Genomic DNA, 14597 nt, shown 5'->3' with positions numbered 1-14597 from the left:
ATGTTTCGACGGTAAGTTGAATCGATGGTCGTCATCTGAGCAATAGGTGCGTATGTACGCCCCTAAGCTAGCCCAAAACAGCGGCTTTGTAATTACTACCTCGTTTTTCCGACAAGGCGATTGGAGACGCGGGCACACACGGTGTATTGCTCGCGTTAGGCAGACACGGTTGTGGAGCAGAAAGCGCAAGGTCTGGTAAGGCGGTGAGCTCATGTTGCACAGCAGTTGTATATAAAGTAGACAATGCATCTTCCTTGCACCTGCCCGTCACCGTTACAGGACCAGTTCTTTGCTACTCTATCGCATCTCCTCCAATTGTAAAACTCGGGCACGACCACCATGACATCTCTCCACGCCCTTACCATTCCACCACTCATCCGGGGCATGCACAACATCTCCGCAATCCTCAAGAAAGCCCAAGCCTCCGGCATTGATGCCAGCATCCTGCTGACGTCCCGCATTCATCCCGAAATGCTTCCTTTTCCCAACCAGATCCTCTTCCTCACCAACATGGCCGTGCGCACTACAACAGAGATCAACTCGTCTCTCCCTCCTTCGCCTCTTCCCCCTCTGGAAGAGAATCCCACGTTCGACACTTTGATTTCGCGCATCGCCAGTGCCATCAACTATCTCGAGTCGGTAACGCCGGAGCAACTGGATGGAAGGGAGGAAGCAGCTGTAAAATTGCGGATCGATCGCAGGAAATGGGCCGGGGATATTGCGTACGTGGAGTATGGGACTGTAGAATTCGTGCAGATGCACGCGCATCCGTATTTCTGGTTCCATGTCGTTACGGCGTATGACTTGCTGAGGGCAGGTGGCGTGGAACTTGGGAAGTTTGACTTCTTAAATGCGGCTGGGTTAAAAAGTTTCGAGTTCAGAGACGATTGAACCGCAACGTCATGATAAATCTGTTGTTGGCATGGCAAGTACATGTGGAAACGATGGACATCATATGTGGAAGGTGTGGAAGTGGAAGGATATAACAAGCAGACCTTGGGTATCATTAGACATTATGCACCGGGCATATTGCTCCAGAATCTAGCTGTAAAGCCACCGTCGTGAAGTCATTAATCTGTGTTCTTCTCCTTGCTTATTTCACCGTGATAGCAGCAACGAGTGCATCCATCGCGCTCGAATGCGTGCTCGCGTTCGCAGGATTAACGAACGGTCCCGCCCAGTCGATACTCAACATGTTTCCCTCGTCCCTGTCGTTCTCCCAGACACTGTTCGCATTTGTTTGAATGAAGTGCACATACACGTCATCAGGAGCAACATCGTGAAGCATCTGCAGGTTTCGGGCAAAGACACCTTTGAACTGGGAGCCGTCGGCGCCGCAGTAGGGTCCGCACTTGTCGTGGAGAATGCCACTGTCGTCCGAAAGCTCAGAGATAGCTGCTTTGGCTATCTTGGCAGCAAGAGGGAGGTAGGAACTATCAGGCGAGGCACGGTTCAGCTCGACGAGGCCGCCGAGGATAACACCCTGGTTGTATGACCACGTTGTCTGGACGATGTCAGTAAAAAGCACGCAGTACTTCTGTTGCAACACTTACCCTATTGTTGTTGTTGCAATCGCTCGTTAATCCGTCATTAATAGTTCCCCGCTCATTAATCATACCGGAATCGGTAAACCAGTCTATCTCCTTCTTCGCCCATGCAACATAAGTCGCTTTGGCATCCGCGCGATTTGCAAGATGCGCCGCAGTCGATAGAAACAGTTCGTTCGCGATCGCATTAACGTAATCTTTCTGCCAGCTCCAGTAGATACCTCCGTTGCCGCAATTGGTCCCCCAGGTCGATGCGACGGCTGCAAAGATGCTTTCAGCCAGAGTGAGGTAATCCTTGTCATGCGTAACATCGTAGGCGGCGATCCAAGCTAGCGCCCACCAGAGGTCATCGTCGTAAAAGCCATCAAGCCAGTCGTTCACATCGGCGGCTGCGACTTGAGCTTTGTCCGCGATGTTGTAGATAGGCAGCTGTGTTACATCGACGTATTGGCCAGTCGGCTTGTTCCAGTCCTCTGGGTACACCGTGACGAGCTCGTCTTCGTTGTCTAAAAGCTTGTTGTATCCCGTCCCCATCACTGTCGAATTGAACATTACGAATGTGTCGTTGCTGTTTTCTCTCTTCTTATTGTGGTTTCCTTCTACACCTGGCTGTGGGTTTTGTGGTGGCGCTTGCACAAGCGTGTTTGCGAAAATGCGAGAGGCCCTGTTCAAGTTAGCGGAATCTATCAACGGATGTCCGCAATCATACAAGCTTTGTAGTTGTGGGTTGTCGTCGACCTTCGCAAAGTTCCCCACCATGGCCTGGATATTGGCGGCATTCCACCACCCAGTCGTACTCCACAGACCGGTACCTGCATTGTACCATATCTGGAGTGATGAGAGAGCGAATTCGGCGCGTTTCGTTGGGTCGGTTATGTCGCTTTGAGCAAAAACATTAGACGCGATAGATATGGAGAGTATGAGCGTGGGTATGAACGAGGAAGGGTGCATGATGTGCGTATAGGAGAACAACAGTATTAAGCAAAATGGATTGATAACGAATATTATGAGCGCTCCGGAACAGGTAAAAGGACGACGAAGACGGCAATCCCCACGACCACAAACCTTTGCAGCACCGAGAAAAGCGGCTCCGAAGGTGTTTATACACGGAACGCAACACTCGGCGCCCCACGCTCTTTCCACGTCTCAAACAGGTACAACCTTCTTGAAAGCTGACTCGCCCTCACCCCTCTCATCTAAACATGCGCCAGACAAAAAGAGACCCAGCAAATGACATGGGGCCGTAGATATAACACATGCAATGCTGGACCAGAGAAGCAAAAAAGGGCTCACTGTTGCGCTAATTTTAGTGGGACTTGCGGCTGGGGACGCTGTTTCACGCTGTGGCCACCAGAAAGTCCTCAGGAGAACCTGACTAGGCGCGAAGGCCTGGACAGCGATCACCGGGAGTGGAAGCGCGTCCATACATGTTGCCCATTTCGTGTGAAGTGCGGCTGTAGTACCACGGTTCCGGAAGCGATGTCCCAGGCTGTCAAGTCCGCGTGCCCAGACTTCAGGTTAACAGCGGAAACAAAACACAGACGAGAGAAGATATCGTGGAGCTATGTGAGTCGTCAAAGACATATGATGTTGAGCCCTCTCGCATCTATCCAATGACGTTGTGCAGGTCAAGAGGCGCATCGTTGAGGTAGCGCTTACGCTAGCCTTGTACCCCTCCTTTGAGCTTAGCTATTCACGTGTTATCCAGTTCATTTACAATGTTAATTTGTTGCAACAAACCTGCAACTGCGCTGTTGGCATGCTATTGAAGACCAGATTTTGCCAAACAGCTAGTGGAGCTTGCGCGTGCGCTGTGCCCACTCGTGAAACCTCTCAGCCCTGAGGCATCCGATTGACATGTTTCAGTCGTCAGCTGCAAAAAGTGGTTCGTTGGCGACCAAAGGTCCAGCAGTCGCCCAGAACTATCCTGTAACCGGGCTTTCAGCTCCACAACTCTGCTTTTCAAAAGGTGAACCCCTTAACGTGCAACCTTGTGACGTGCGACCAGGTTGCTGCTGTAAATGGATGGAAAGGGACTCCCAGTTCAATTGACAGACGTGGGGAAGATCCAACCGATAAGATAATAGTAGACGCGCTGGCCTTGTCGATAACGCATTGCAAATCAAGGGTGAAAGCTGAAACACCGGAACCGCGCGTGAGCTGTCACGTGACCAGGAGCGGTCCAGGGCTGTCACTGGATCTGGTCTGCGTGCAACTGAATCCGTTCAGCCTCATTTCATACGGAATTCGAATGCAGAAAACTTACCTATCCGTCCCATACACACCGTGCAAGTCTGGCTTGCAAGCGTCTGCACAGAACTTGTGCGTATTTGCATCTGCTGCAGCGGGTATCACGCCAAATACGGGTAAGGGCATCTCTGACCCAAGCATACCCTCAATGTATTCTTTTCGGAACGGGTGCTGATTGTCCATATGAGCAGGCAACCGCTGCCCACAATTCTCGTCCCATTCCGAATCTGCGTTGACCACTTCAGGCAATTAAGATCTCGTACCCTAACTCTTCGATGTCGCTGATCCAACAAGTACTAGTAGCACCATATTTGTCCTTGCAACTCCATATTAGCTCCAGTGTCTTCTTTGCCGTGTGGACATATCCCCAATAGAGCAGATTGTAGAATTCGTCCAGCTTGTCCATGATCCACTTGCGACGAGTGAGGCCTTCGCATTCAGCGCCGGCGAGAAACAGAGGCCAGCTTATCGACTTGTAGAGTGTATCACCAGGCTTGAAGAAAGAGACATGCTGCATGATCTCATCGGCAAGCCCAGTAAGACTGACAAGCGCGAAGCCGCTGGCGGGGTCGATAAGTGGATTGGTATATGGCAATGCGCGAGCAAGGTAAATGCAAACAGCAGCACGATGCGCTGCGGCTATGTGCATTCGATGATCAAGATCTTCGAAGGGTGACGCGGGTTCGAAACTGTATGCCCAGATCTAGTGCCAGTCAGCATGGCTCGACCGATACTAGTGAAAAGAATATCTTTACCGCGGGGTCAAAGTCAAGAGCAGCCTTCAGTAGGATACCTAGTTGATCCTGAACATGGACGGCGATGTCATCCGAGGTGCGCTTGCGCGTATCTTCCAGCTTAAAAGACTCTACCATAATGCGCAGCAACGGACCTGGCATGGAGAGATAATTATTCGTCTCCGCGTATTGCAAAATAGGATCCAGGTCGATGGTTTCAGGTATCAGCAGCCGCGCGGTGGAAAAGGTGAACGTAGAGCCTATTACAAAAAAGACAAGGAAATCCGTTAATACAGCCAGTCGTAGCTTGCTCATCGGCTGCTGCAGGTAGGGAGGAGTGTCAAGCCGCTCGATTATTTTCCGGGCACCTTCAACGTGGATCCTCCACTTGTCCCGACCTGATTCGATCAAATCATAGTTGATAAACATTAGTATAGTGGCTAAGATGATATCCGCGTTGGCTGGAGTGAGTGATGACACGGACTTTGCCATAAGGGAAAGGGCTTGCTGCTTTGCGAGCAGAGCGTCCGCGAATGATGTCTTCATCGGTCCGCCGAACCTACTAACGGATTGGTAATATTGCACCAGACATGGTCTTTTGTCTGGTTGGTATGTTGAAGGAGTAATGGGATCTTGTGATATATTGAAAACGTGTTGAGCGGAGCCTGCCAAGATGATGTGGAGTAGCGTAGGGTAGGCGATAGTCGCAGGGACAAGATCGCGGAATGGATTGTGGCCAGGTCCACCATCGTATATGACCAAATCCATGCATATTTGTGTGACGAAATGATAGAGGTAGTACCGAGAATTCGGGTTTAGGTCTTGGTAAAGGGGGTCAACGAGGGCGGTGTGTACCGTCGCCTCGGGCTCCTGTCTAGGAACTTCCTCAACCTCAATGTTTACTGGCAGCTCTTCCTGCCTTTGCGACTCAAGCGAGAAATAAGCTTTATCATTTTCTGACGTGATTGGGTGTTGGACAGACACAATTCCCTTTGTGGACTTATTCTTCTCTTCATATGTCTTTCCCATCATCTTGCCGCGGCTGGCCACGCCTTGGTTCCACACGAACAGCTTGCCATAGCCTAGACACTCGGAACCGGAAGACAGGCATTTGTGGCAAACCGGCAAGGACCGATCGCATTTCCAGCGGCGCTTCCTGCAGTTGTGGCAGGCTTTCGTAGGTAGTGTGAGGTTGGGGGGTAGCATTGGGCAAGAATCATGCGGGGTATGTCGACTTTTCTCTCAAAGCGGCTATTCGCTAGTAGCGCCTACAGGTCTGCGGATGGCAGAGTGATATACAAGGTGCTCAACGGCCGGTGTACTCAGGCATGACTAGAATGTCGGGAGGGCAAATGCGAAAACTCGGTCTTGGCTGTTCGGCAGGCGTACTAATGGCATAGTGGGCCCCAGGCGAAAGTATGGCGACATCAGCCATTCACGTCGTTTTGAGCTAATTACATAAGCAACGCTTCTTGCTTCTTTGATGCGAGCCTTTCATCGCGCCTTTCGAAGCTGTGCCGCGCTAATCTGGAAGAGGCAGCCAAGCCTCATCGTTAGGTGTCTGGTCCACTTCTATCCGCAATGTGGTGGACGTCACAGAAACACGCCTTCTGCTGAAAAATCTTTGGGATTCCTCAGCCATGTGGTGCTCAGCGGGCTACACGGAGCCCGATGCTGGACCTCAAAAGAGATTCGGAGGAACTGAAGTGTAGAAGTAACAAGAGCAAGCTCTCATGTGAGATTTCGTCATATTGATTTATTAGCTTTCGATCCAAAATTCTCCGTCCTCAAAGTCAGCCAGTCGACATCAATATTCGCCATGACATCTTTGAAAGAGGTAGAGACCGCTCGATCAACACCACCCCCAACGGGCGCATACACACCCGCCGAACTCGAAAGATTAGGACGTGAACGACCACCAGCATTCAGAACGATATGGGTTGAATTGGGGTTCTGCTTTTCTCTCTTGGGATCCATGTTCGTTGTCGAATATTTCGTCTCTGGATTCAATGTCCTGCTTCCATCATTATCCGAAGCCCTTCACATCCCGTCACAGGCAGAGACATGGCCAGCGAGCGTATTCTCGCTAGTCACAGGCGCTTTCCTACTGCCGGCAGGACGCCTTGCGGACATCTTCGGTGGTCATGCTGTTTTCACTGTCGGCCTGGCTTGGTTCGCGGTTTGGTCGTTGATCGCGGGATTCAGCCCGAACTACATCATGCTCATCTTTTGTAGAGCATTGCAGGGATTCGGACCAGCGGCATTCATGCCTTCTGGGATTATGCTTCTTGGAAGTATAGTAAGTTCATCACCCCGCGCACCCCGACCAACATTCTAACGCAGCTGCAGTACCGACCAGGGCCACGGAAGAATCTCGTGTTCAGCCTGTACGGAGCATTCGCCCCAGTCGGCTTCTTTGCCGGAATATTCTTTGCTGGTCTCGCGGCACAGATGTTGACCTGGAAATGGTATTTTTACTTCGGCACTATCATGCTGAGCATAGTTGCCGCTTCTTCATTCCTCTGCATTCCGCGCGGCACTATGGACTATCATAAGATCACCCCAAAGATGGACTGGTGGGGGACATGCACTATCGTGCCCGGACTCGTCCTCCTCGTATTCGCGATCACTGATGGTTCACACGCACCAGATGGCTGGGCAACACCTTATATCTCGGTCACCTTCGTATTAGGATGGATATTCGTGGGCGCTTTTGTGTATCTTGAGGGCTGGGTCGTGGAACAACCTTTGTTACCGGGGGATATGTTCCACGTCAAAGGTATGAAGGCGCTTACAGTAGCGCTGTTCCTCGAATATGGTGTCTTTGGTATCTTTCTGTTCTACGCCAGCTTTTAGTAAGTGGACAACGCATGAATCTCCGCAAAAACAGTCAGCTAACATCGTTCAGCATTGAAGAAGTCTTGCACGCTAGTCCACTCTTAACCAGCGCTTGGTTCGCTCCCATGTGCATCGGTGGGCTTATCCTTGCGACTGTTGGTGGCTTTGTCCTGCACTTGCTGCCCGGTAGAATGTAAGCTCCCTCTCATCATCAGATTCGAGTGAATAGGACTGACTTGTCATAAGACTTCTCCTGATAAGTGGCACATCCTACGTCATCTCCGTCCTCCTCTTCGCTATCCTGCCCGACAATCCGAACTACTGGCAATACATCTTCCCGGCCATGATTTGCGCTACACTGGGCATCGATGTTACATACAATGTCTCCAACATCTTTATTACAACCTCAATGCCAAAGGCTCGCCAAGGCCTCGCGGGCGCCTTCATCAACTCGATCCTCTTCGTTGGCATATCTTTCTTCCTAGGCTTCGCGGATCTAGCAGTCACGCAAACAGCAAATCGTGGAAAGAAAGAGAGCTATAAAGTCGCTTTCCAGATGTCGATCGCCCTCGCCGGAGCTGGACTATTGATCATGTTCGTAGGAGTGAAGATAGGGAAGGCGAAGAGTGAATTGACCATCGAGGAGAAAGAGGAGCTAGAGAGGGAGTTGACAACCAGGGACACTGCCGAGGCTGTGAGCGGGCTGCAATGATACGCGCGCTTCTTTGTTAAAAGGCTTCGTGCTCTTAGATAGGTAGCTACATAAGATATATGATACCCCCTCCATTCAAAGACCAAGATAGGCATTTTGCAGTCTTTATGATCGCTTGATTTAGTTTGCTGCCAGGTTTACGCATAGAATCAGAATTTGCATTATTTGCATTATCCTGCTGCACCCCGCGTAGCGTACACTTTTCGCCCTACTAACTAACGCCTTGTCTATTTAGACTACAAACGTCTAACAGTCTTCTTATCCTCCCTAACAACAGCCGGCGTTTTATTTTGCAGGCAAATGAGATGATTCTGGTTTATGTAAGATAGGCGTCCTTGCATTTGCATATCCTTTTATTTTGATATGGATAGTGACAGCGGCTACTAGGCGGTTATGGCTGGAGTGACTCTATACTACTTAGGAGCAACAAAGCTGAGTACCAAATACATGTTTATCAACCTTCAAATTGGAATCTTTTGGGGTTCGCTTTGGACAATACATAGACAACAGCCACAACACTTTGCGGTCGTTCATCCACCTCTCTCCGTCCACACTCTGCATCACATGCGGATATGCTTTCAAACCGGAACCTGATCATAATTAGACAAAGCTAAATTACCATGTTACGCCACGTCACATCGCAAACTACCCGTCAGAACCTCCCAGCACCTCAATGCAATATGGTCACACTACGACCCACCCTTCCCTAGTCCCAAACACAAACCCGCAGCCTCAATCTCAGCCACCACCTTATCTTCATAGACCTGCGTTCCATCGCCGACAACCCTCTCCCTTAAGGCGCCCATTCTTCCCATCCATCCCTCAATGTCTTCTTTCATATTCTCCTTGTCCCAATCCAGCGGGCTCACATCACCCGGTTGAACCCCCTCTCTAACGCCCGCAGCCTTAACGCCATCTATGATGCTGCTGATAAGAGCAAGACTATGTGTCTCACTCGCCAAGTTCAACGTAATCTTCCCCACGTACCTGCTATTCAGCGCATTCGAACTGCGCTGCAACTGCTCCGGGAACGCATTCAAGAAGCTGCTAACCTCCGCGGCGATAGGCGCGCCCACGGAGAGCAAGAGATTGAGACACAGCGGGAGGATGCCCTTCGTCCAGATGGAATGCATGCGCACGGGAGCGTCGAAAGGCCCCATGCCGCCGGGGCGGCGGAAGTAGTTCATCAGATTTGCGTTGTTGAGTTGCGAGAGGATACCTTCGACGGCCATGGATTCGGCGAGGCCGCGGACGGAAGAGAGGGAGAGGATGAAGAGGAGGGAAAGTTCACCGTAGATGGGGTCGGGGGTGGTGCCGTTCGACGGGGTGTCGAGGGTGAGGCGGTCGGACCAGGAGAAAAGAGAGGAGGCGTAGCGTACGGTGTTGCTGTTGGCGAAGAGGAGTGTGATTTGGGAGTAGGAGGTGGCCATTTCAGGGATGGCGATAATGCGTTGGAGGAGGGCAGTAAGGAGGGCAAAGTCGGAGGGGGAGACGGAAGAGGGGTCGTTGTGAAGTTGGGTTGCGAGGCTGCGGAAGCCTTTGGCAACGGTGTCGGACAGGATTTCCAGGAGTTCGAGAGAAATGTTGATGGGAGCCTCGTCTTTGCTTTTGGGCTGCACGATAGTGCCGCGGAAGCTTGAGCGGAAAGATTCTTCTCTGGGGTCGACCTTATCGGACGGTTCAATGAGGTAGAAGTGAAGCGTAAGGTACAATATCCGGAGTAGCGTGCGGTAGTAATCCACCTCTTCGCTAGAAAAGATATCATCAAAATCGGCTGTAGCCGCCCGAACGGCCGCCCAAACCGTACCCAGCAGCTGCCGCGCCTCTTCAGACCTCACTTTATCTTCGACAAGTCTCTTGAGTAATGCGAAGGCAAGATCGGCTCGCAAGACCATCAGCTGTCCAAAGAGAGCTTCAGGAAGACTAGAGTCTGCATTTGCCTTCATGCATTGATTGGTCACCTGGATCAAGCAAGTGGTGATGCGCGGGTCTTTCGCGGCGAAGTGACCGAGCTCTAGGGAAAGCAATCTCCAACTGCTTAGAAGCTTGACGTGGGAGTCGACAAGGCTGAGATTTCTGTTGGCTCGCTCAACCTCAGCTTTGAATCCTTGACCAAATTTAGGTCCTAACCACTTGCCGTCGAAATCAAGCAGTGATGATGCGATGTCGATATCATAGAAAAAGCTAGGTCCGTAGGTCGAGGGCTGCAAAGTTGTACGCTTAAAGTTGGCAAGCCTGACTCCAGGAAATTTCTTTTCGACATTTTTCTGAAGATTCGCGTGTAGGGCAACATTGTATGGGGGCAGCTTCAAGGCCTCTTCATCGTAGTAAGCCAGCGCGCCAAATATATCTTTGACTGATGCGTTATCGCCTGATTGCCGCGCGGCGTGCAGATGCATGGCCAGGATCTCGGCAGCCAGGGAGGCGAATTCATTCTCCAAAGAACGATTCTCAATGGCTTCCTCTGCTTTCGGCGGAGGTTGGTTTGATATCCACTTTAGAAATGCGATAATCTGCTGGATGAACTCCTTCCTTTCCCGAAGATCTCCCATAGCCCATGACCAATGATTCTGCGCCGAGGTAATAAACTGCAGCATGGCTGTCCATAAACTCCAGGGTGGATTCTGGCGATTGAGATCGAGATGCGAAAGTGAGTCGAAGGCTCGCGATAGCAAGGATTTGCTTGTGGGTGCTTGGGAGCTAGTCTTCGATTTACTCTTTACCATCTCTCGTGGTGTAGTGCCAGTGAGCAGATACAACGCGAACCACCGTTGTTTGCACGTCACTACGGCAGTGAGCAAATTCCAAACATTCTTCTGTATGTCAACTATTTTCAACGGTCCATCCAGCTGAGATAGGACAAGCATGAAATTCTTTGCGGTTTTTGGACCAAGGTGGCCAAGGAGCGATGGAGGCTCGTTGGGCTCTTGCTTGAGCGGTGTCTCCTTGTCATCTTGTGGTTGGTCTTCCACAACGCGGACTGCGCCGTGAACCAGGATCTCGAGCAACGTAACAACTGGAGACTTCCACACCTCACTGGTGACATAAAGTCGTGCCAGAAGTGGAGTAGCCTTGAATAGTTGCTGTTCGAGATGTGTCCAAGGTCTTTCGAGCAAGATCGCAACACGTACGAGGATCTCTGAGAATAGAAGTGTTGATTGAGTCTGGCGCTTGGACAAGGCTGCCCCACTCGTCAAAGTAGTGTTTTTGAGGAGATCTGTTCCGGATAACAGAGAGGATAATATGGGATTTGTTGGAAGGTCATTCCTAGACTTTGTGAGATATAGTTCTGTGATATAGCTGGCAGTGGGTGCGATGATATTGGTTAACTTCCGCCCTAACTCGGGTGCATCATCAACACTGTACGCTATCTTGAGGATATATGAGAATGCTTCACATATGCCAATGTTGATGTGCAATCGGTCTTTGGGAGAGTTATACTTCCAACTCAGCGAAGTTTCGTAGATACTCGCAAGCATTTTACCAAATGTAAGGAGTGTGGTGGTCATAGACTTCTCTGAAGTACCGCTTTCAGAGGCGGCTGAGGCGTTGAAGCGTGTCAAGACCTTGTTCGAGGAGGACGATTTGCGTGAGACGGAGCGCCCCACTGCATCGACGACCAACGCTTGGAAGATATTTATGCAGCCCATGAGGAATTTGTAGCTACCAAGGACCATTTCGGTGCCGATCAAGATGCTCGCTAGGCTGCCACCGGTTCCGTCACTCTGTAGAAGTCGGCTCCTCGCCAACCACGGCCAGACCCTGTTGGGGGCAACTGCAATCAGTGCTTGGACGAAGTGCGTGCATGAAACCAGAAGATGGAGCGAGACTTCATTAGATGGCTCTTGGTACTGCCGAAGTAATTGCTCCTCGAAGATAGACAGCACAATGCTGACAGTGTCCGGACTGTATTCGGTTCCAATACTTAAGGCTGTCAGCACGTCAACAGGACAAGTGTTACCGTCTCCTCGGGCTCTGGAAGCTTGTAGCGACGAGTGCATGATGTCGGCGAATAGTTCAATGATCCGTGCAGCTTCGGCAGCTGACGCAGGTTCTTGTGTTGCGTACACGACCTTGGTGCTTCCTACGGCATACGTCGATAAAAGGTGGTAGAAGTATTCCAAAGCTGAGTGAGGAAACAGCCATCGAGCAACATAAGGTTGGGCAGTGTCATCTAGAATGACCCCCGGTGTGTTCTCGTCGATGATCATGAAGGCCTCGAGTTGCGGAGCAGAATTTGGAGCCAGTGGACGCCGTTGCGTGGAGAAGCTCGACGGGCTCGATTTGGTAAACTGCGGTAGATCTACCGCCAGTGCAACGCGATTTTCATTGGTCTCCTCTTGTTCCAAACGATAGTCAACGAAGCCAGCCGGCAATCGCTGTGTCACTGAGCGCATTTGAATGAGGTCATCGTACGCCGTGGGTTCTCCACTTTCTTTAGGGCCCTCTCCCCTGATCAATGCACTTGAGAAAAGAAGCAAAGGCTCCACTTGAAACGGGTAGTAATGCTGAGCCGAGTCAAGCAATTTGACCCGAAGTACAGCGCGATCCTCGCGGACGAATGCCACCACGGGATCATCGACGTGACGAGGCGCGTCGAGTGCAGACCAGTTGTGGGCAGTCCTCTCGCCTACCAGAATCTGATGGACTAAGTCAACAAGCCCATCGTGACTGAAGTCTATGGCATCCGCGAACAGAGCTGCACGAATGACCTGGATGTAGAGCAACCGGAATTTGTCGAGGGATACCTGGTCAACAGCGGATCCAAATTCGGTCATGCCAATCTGGAGAAGGGCAGACATGAAGGAGAGAACCTCTTGTTCTACGCATAGTGCACCCAACTGTGTAAACAACGGTGTCTCACTTGAGTCAAATCGCGTCATGTGAAGCATCGCCTCTTCAAGCTGAGAAGGTGCTGGAAGAGACATCCTGGAGCCAGGGGCAGCGGACTCCAGTTGACGGTCCCGAGCCTCCTCGACATTTCGAGCGTGGAATGTAAGTCGCCATACAATGGAGGCCCAAGCAAAAGCTGCGGGAAGCGCTGGACTCGGCCCTAGCTGCATGAAACCCCAAAGGCTAGTCGTAAGCCGCTCAAGCAAGCCACCATCTAAAACATAGGAAGCTGCATTCCACTCATTAGACCTTCCAGAATCGAGATCATCGAAGATTTGTTGGGGTCGTAGAATTGCCACGGAAACCATGGATGTGAGAGTCTGGATCAACGAAATCAAAGGCCCTTGTCCTTCGCGCATCTGAAAGGGAATCAGTTTCAAGATCTGCAACGATGTCTGAGCAAGCTTACAATGGGAAAATCCTTGAAGAAACCCACGCCAGTCAGTGTACCAAACCACAGTTCGACGCTGGAGCCGGAAGTAAGGTCCTTCGTGTTGGTGTCCGCGTGGAACAGAGTGAGGTGCAGTATGTGGACAACCTGAGTGGTCTGCCCCAATATCCATTGCGTATCGACATCATCCTGTATTGAGTCGGGAAGATCCCAAGTGCAGCCCTCGTTCAGCGCTTCGATTCTCTGTTTGAGAGCATCGATGCACCGGTCCAGGGCAGGCGCATCGGAAGGTGTACCCGCTTTTGCATTCTGTTTGTCAGCTATAGCTTGGCCGAGCTGCTCGAAACGGTCGTCGCAAACGCGGTAGTCAGAGGGGTATGTGGGCTTTGCGGAGCGCAGGTCTCGTGCGGCCCCCCATGCCAGAAGCAGCTGGCTGACCCTCAAGATGGAAGTGCAAGTGGAAAAATAAATGCCGATAAGCCTCAATTTCCGCTGATCAGGCGAGTTGAACTGCGAGGCAGTCTGCTCCTCAAGGGTTGCCGGGGCCTTGAGAATGGACATGGTCGGGACGTAGGTGGAGGCGCCCAGGGTGGTCAAGCCGGCAGCTTCCTTTACGCTCAGCACCTCCTCCTCTGTCAATCCACTCAGCAGCTGCACGGTTGGCCTGGTTTGCCATTCCTGCACAGCCAGGCGCAATGCCGCATATTCTGATATTTGAACCTCTTTCGATAACCACAGACTGTCCTCCTTAATCTCATTTAGGTTGTAGTGTTCATCCTGGGCAGGCGTGACGCTGATCGGGGCGGTTGCGGACTCGAATTTGCTCTTTTCCTGCGGCGAGGGCTTAGGAAACGGGGCCCATGGGCTGCTGAGGATGGTGACGTTCTCGTCGGAGGTCAGGAAGTCGCGCAGCGGCTGGCTTTTAGCGGCAGTATCGGGGTTACAGAGGGCATTGTAAGCGATCTCCCAGGTGCTAGGCCAATTAGTCGTGTCATTGAATGGGAATGCTTTGAGTAAACACACATGAGCTGCTGCTCGCCTTTGAAGCACTTCGCGAGGTCCAAGTTGGAATGCTGAATGGGTGCCATGGCGGCGCTAGAGTGCGCGTAGTAAAAAGGCGCTCAGCCAGAGTCCATTAATGTCGCAGGTGGAGGTATTGCCTGCGTTTGTCGTGGGCGCATCGGCGTTGTCGCGAAAGTTCGCAGGCAAGCTCAAGCTTTCTGGAGCGCGTT

The 14597-nt window shown here is 51.4% G+C and overlaps 5 protein-coding genes across 5 annotated transcripts; 2 read left to right on the top strand and 3 right to left on the bottom strand.

The window, feature by feature from the left end:
- Nucleotides 1-339: 339 nt before the first annotated feature.
- N0V89_007048 (uncharacterized protein) lies at nucleotides 340-891 on the top strand (the record flags this gene model as incomplete). Its single annotated transcript, XM_056215814.1, has 1 exon — nucleotides 340-891. One exon carries the CDS (start codon nucleotides 340-342, stop codon nucleotides 889-891), a length of 552 nt encoding a protein of 183 aa, XP_056070061.1.
- A 202-nt stretch (nucleotides 892-1093) lies between these two features.
- Nucleotides 1094-2498, bottom strand: N0V89_007047 (uncharacterized protein; the record flags this gene model as incomplete). The annotated part of the gene is made up of 2 exons (XM_056215813.1): nucleotides 1094-1504; nucleotides 1554-2498. The coding sequence occupies 2 exons, from the start codon at nucleotides 2496-2498 to the stop codon at nucleotides 1094-1096; spliced, it is 1356 nt and encodes a 451-aa protein (XP_056070060.1).
- A 1540-nt stretch (nucleotides 2499-4038) lies between these two features.
- On the bottom strand, nucleotides 4039-5737 carry N0V89_007046 (uncharacterized protein; the record flags this gene model as incomplete). The annotated part of the gene is made up of 2 exons (XM_056215812.1): nucleotides 4039-4500; nucleotides 4553-5737. The coding sequence occupies 2 exons, from the start codon at nucleotides 5735-5737 to the stop codon at nucleotides 4039-4041; spliced, it is 1647 nt and encodes a 548-aa protein (XP_056070059.1).
- Nucleotides 5738-6350: 613 nt separating this feature from the next.
- On the top strand, nucleotides 6351-8081 carry N0V89_007045 (uncharacterized protein; the record flags this gene model as incomplete). Its single annotated transcript, XM_056215811.1, has 4 exons — nucleotides 6351-6830; nucleotides 6881-7386; nucleotides 7440-7562; nucleotides 7616-8081. The coding sequence occupies 4 exons, from the start codon at nucleotides 6351-6353 to the stop codon at nucleotides 8079-8081; spliced, it is 1575 nt and encodes a 524-aa protein (XP_056070058.1).
- Nucleotides 8082-8770: 689 nt separating this feature from the next.
- N0V89_007044 (uncharacterized protein) lies at nucleotides 8771-14453 on the bottom strand (the record flags this gene model as incomplete). The annotated part of the gene is made up of 3 exons (XM_056215810.1): nucleotides 8771-13054; nucleotides 13384-14338; nucleotides 14389-14453. 3 exons carry the CDS (start codon nucleotides 14451-14453, stop codon nucleotides 8771-8773), a joined length of 5304 nt encoding a protein of 1767 aa, XP_056070057.1.
- Between the last annotated feature and the right edge of the window lie 144 nt (nucleotides 14454-14597).

Source organism: Didymosphaeria variabile, assembly GCF_027946475.1.
Source record: "Didymosphaeria variabile strain IMI 356815 chromosome Unknown scaffold_5, whole genome shotgun sequence".
Taxonomy (NCBI): domain Eukaryota; kingdom Fungi; phylum Ascomycota; class Dothideomycetes; order Pleosporales; family Didymosphaeriaceae; genus Didymosphaeria; species Didymosphaeria variabile.
The sequence above is the reverse complement of the archived record's forward strand: the minus strand, read 5'-3'. Positions and strand labels throughout refer to the sequence as shown.